Genomic DNA, 3,544 nt, shown 5'->3' with positions numbered 1-3,544 from the left:
TTGCGTCCCAATAATCCATAGGTTACTGCTCATACAACAGGAAAAACACAAAGTTGGGGTTTTCGGATCCTGTCCTTAGTCCTGCTAAGTTCGGGCCTTTTTTACACCACAAAGGACTTGTGGTGCTTGACTACTGACGGCGAGTAGAGTGTCGTTGTGGAGGAAGTGCGATTATATTTCACGTTTGTTTTTCAGGTACTACACTTTCCGTGCGCTCCCACCACTTGTGCCAGCGGTTCTTGCGGATTTCTCTCTGCTAAAAAAACTGATCTGTTGGAGCAGACGGAACAAGGTTTGGTAGCTGCGGTTCACTGGTAATCGATGGATTTCTGCAACTCCATGTATTTTCGAATGACAGCCGTTATCCTTCAGGTACTTTTCCGTGCGCTCCCACCACTTGTGCCAGCGGTTCTTGCGGATTTCTCTCTGCTAAAAAAACTAATCTGTTGGAGCAGACGGAACAAGGTTTGGTAGCTGCGGTTCACTGGTAATCGATGGATTTCTGCAACTCCATGTATTTTCGAATGATAGCCGTTATCCAGGATAAGGAGTACGCTCACGTCCCCAAAGGGTGATAAGCGGTTTTACTTGGCTTCAGGTGATGAGGTACATATCCCAAACTGCGTTTCAGATCAATTCGCCTACTGGGACCAAAGTATAATCCAGTCTTCCAAATTAGGTAGCAGATGGTTTTTCCAACTCGATCGTAGTCCTCGAAACCTGCTTTCGTCTTTAGTCTTAATGAAAACGAAGCCACAAGCGGGTAGTGAATCGGACTTTCTCAGCAAAGATTTCAGGGATAATTCGGAAAGAAGTCATGATGGGACAGGTGGGGTTATAGCTTCTGGCGCTTTATCAAGACCTACCGAGGCACTCAAAGACATTTATCTGAGCCGGAGCAGTAAAGAAGACCCTCGGGTGTACGAGTTGCGCTGAGGACACCCTGAAAATCTGTTCGCACCGAAATGATTATTTTCCCCGAAAACAACAAATAAAATTTCAAAGTTTGCAATCTTCGCGGTTCTCGCATTATCGTGAAACTTTTTATTGGTCTGGAAATTTCACAGGCTGCATATACTTCAGGCAGTTCTCACTATTTCATCTACATCCAACCAACTTCATCCTTCTCACATTCCCCACATCTGTCCCTCAAGATGCTGATGAGGAATTCGTCGTTCCTCACATGGACATTGCTTGTCTCCAGAACTCACTGGCCTATCAGAAGGTGTTGGAAGAACCTTGGACCTACTTGCATAACTGGAACACCTTGGCTCCGTCCGCACAGCAGGAGTTGGCGCAAAACTTTATGAGCACTTTGGCGCAGCTGAAAACTGAGATGGCCATAACCCAGGGTGTATTTGATCCGTACGCAGTGAGTCAACAAACCGCCCAGTGTGTTATTGAGGTAAGGCTGTCGTTTCTTTTAGTTTATTTATATTCCTGTTGTACGCCATAGCTATCGATAAGTGATCAGTAACTCAGACTGTTCGAGTTCGAATCCCATAGTATGAGTGGTTTTCTAAGAAAACAGTTCTCCAATTACTCTGAGCGCTTTCATCATAAATGGTTAACTTCACAATTTTCTCACAGATCCCATGATTAGGGTACCACCTGGAAAAAAGCTAATTCCTCACTCAACCGTTGCTAAGTGGTCTGTCGAAGTTTTCAGCAACCTTATGAGTAGTGTATCACGTTTAAACTTTATTGTCCCTATAGTCATTGCGTGTCCTCCAGGTGAATCTCGACCTACAAGGTGAGTTGTATTCTGTAACAATCCTCGGTCTCAGCGTGGTCTTGTAAAACGTTCAGATAAATGTACACATAGACTGCACGCGTTTGGCTCTGGAGAGAACGGTCCCTTAAAGTGAATTTCAGTAGTTACGTTCCTGTTATGACCTTTAATTATTCGATCCCATGTTAGTTTCATATTCATGACTGTGAGAAGTCAAAATACAAGGTCATTCTTTCCCGCATGCTCTTTAAGATAACAAGTGATCGTTCCAAACACTAGCAATTTTTTTAGGCAACATGAATCCTTTTCCATATCTTGTTCATGTATAGTTTTTAGAATTGAAGGCAATAAGGCGTCTTTCAAGGGAGACAGTTATGAGGGATGTCTCCTGTAGGGAGGTATGTAGCTGTTCAAAATCCTATCCAACCCTACTTCGACTGACGGAAAAGAATAATGCTGTCGATGCACCGATTGCATGACCAAAAACTTCGCTCAAAAGCAACTCAACCTGTTTTTTCTTGAAGGTAATGTTTCTTTGATTTTTTGACCCAAACTGAAGACTGAATCAAACAAGACTGCAAAAGCCTGATTTCGAAAACCCACAATTTTACATAAACAAATGCGGAAAATGATCACGATTTAACTGCAAAGAGTATTTGTCGGAAAACTTCGTGTTCCAGGATAAAGATTTTCTTGCACCAGTCATCCTCCTCCGTGTAATTGAACCTTCGCCTCTTCGTTTCTTGATACCTTTGGTTTGATCCACGTACTGACAGTGTACGTTTCCGTCATCGTTGACAGTAATGCACCAATCGTTCAGCTATCACACCCTTTCGGTGCCTAGCTGCCATGAAACCCGAGTGAAGCTCGAGACGAGATCGCATTTAGCATGACAGTTCAGATTTCCGTTTCAAGAAATGTGCGACTTCTCAACGTCTGTATATCACATTTGTTCTGGCGAAAATAACAGCCCCTGCGTGGAGTAAGTTGTAGCGGTGAAAGAACGAAATTTGCAGCCGTACAGCAATGAGGGGGAAAGCATGAGTAAAGAGTGGAAAGAAAAGGGAAGAGTAGTTAATTAGTACGAATAAGCCCTATGTCCTCTAAAAAGACGATCAAGGTGCCCATACCTTCGGACAGCACTAAACTAAACGCATCCGATATCACGTTCAGGCAAGGCGCCATCAGTGGACTCAATCCAACGTCGTTTGCGAACGTCACGCGACCTGAGTCCAGTTGACAACGACAGGCGAAGTTTAGCTAGGTAGTCTGGTCAAGATATGACAGCATGCACGTATGCAGGATTTCCAGCAGGAAGACGCAAAGATCCCCGCAGTACTCAGATTTACAGTAGACGCTTTCGTTTCGCGTTGCCTTGTCATGGTCTGTCCTCCGCGAACCTTTCACTGACAGTCGTCCGGGACAGACTCCTTCGATTCTCGACTTCCTCTGTCTAGACTTGGGCAACCTGGCAGTATCCAAGCCCTCGTGCTTTTTTCTTTCTGCATGGAAGCTAGGCACCAAATGGGTGTTACAGCTGAACGATTTTTAGGGTGAGATAACCCAAATGGTTAGAGTGCGAATTTACTGATCGAAAGGTCCGTGGTTCGAACCCGACCTCTGCCTCTCGACTCCTTCGATGGGCGTTCGTGGTCTATGCGCCAACCATCTGCTGCTCTGATGAGTCGAATTCATTACCAGGTACCCGCTTACGCACCACCTCGTTGTGGACTCGCTGCAGCAGCTTACTATTGCTATGTTGCAGAGACATCGGTGATCAAACACCTGAAATGCCTAATGTAATCGGATCGG

General features: G+C 44.9%; 1 protein-coding gene across 1 annotated transcript in view; it reads left to right on the top strand.

The window, feature by feature from the left end:
* T265_15316 (hypothetical protein) overlaps positions 1-1,405 on the top strand; it is a gene marked incomplete at both ends in the record, with an annotated part of 3,479 nt that extends 2,074 nt beyond the window's left edge. Inside the window, one exon of the mRNA XM_009177541.1 lies at positions 1,084-1,405. Within this exon, the coding sequence (XP_009175805.1) occupies positions 1,084-1,405 (322 nt within the window). The remainder of the gene's footprint in view (positions 1-1,083) is intronic.
* Positions 1,406-3,544: the final 2,139 nt, after the last annotated feature.

The sequence above is a fragment of the Opisthorchis viverrini genome, assembly GCF_000715545.1.
Source record: "Opisthorchis viverrini unplaced genomic scaffold opera_v5_432, whole genome shotgun sequence".
In the NCBI taxonomy this organism is placed as follows: domain Eukaryota; kingdom Metazoa; phylum Platyhelminthes; class Trematoda; order Opisthorchiida; family Opisthorchiidae; genus Opisthorchis; species Opisthorchis viverrini.
This window is presented reverse-complemented; position numbering and strand designations above follow the sequence as displayed.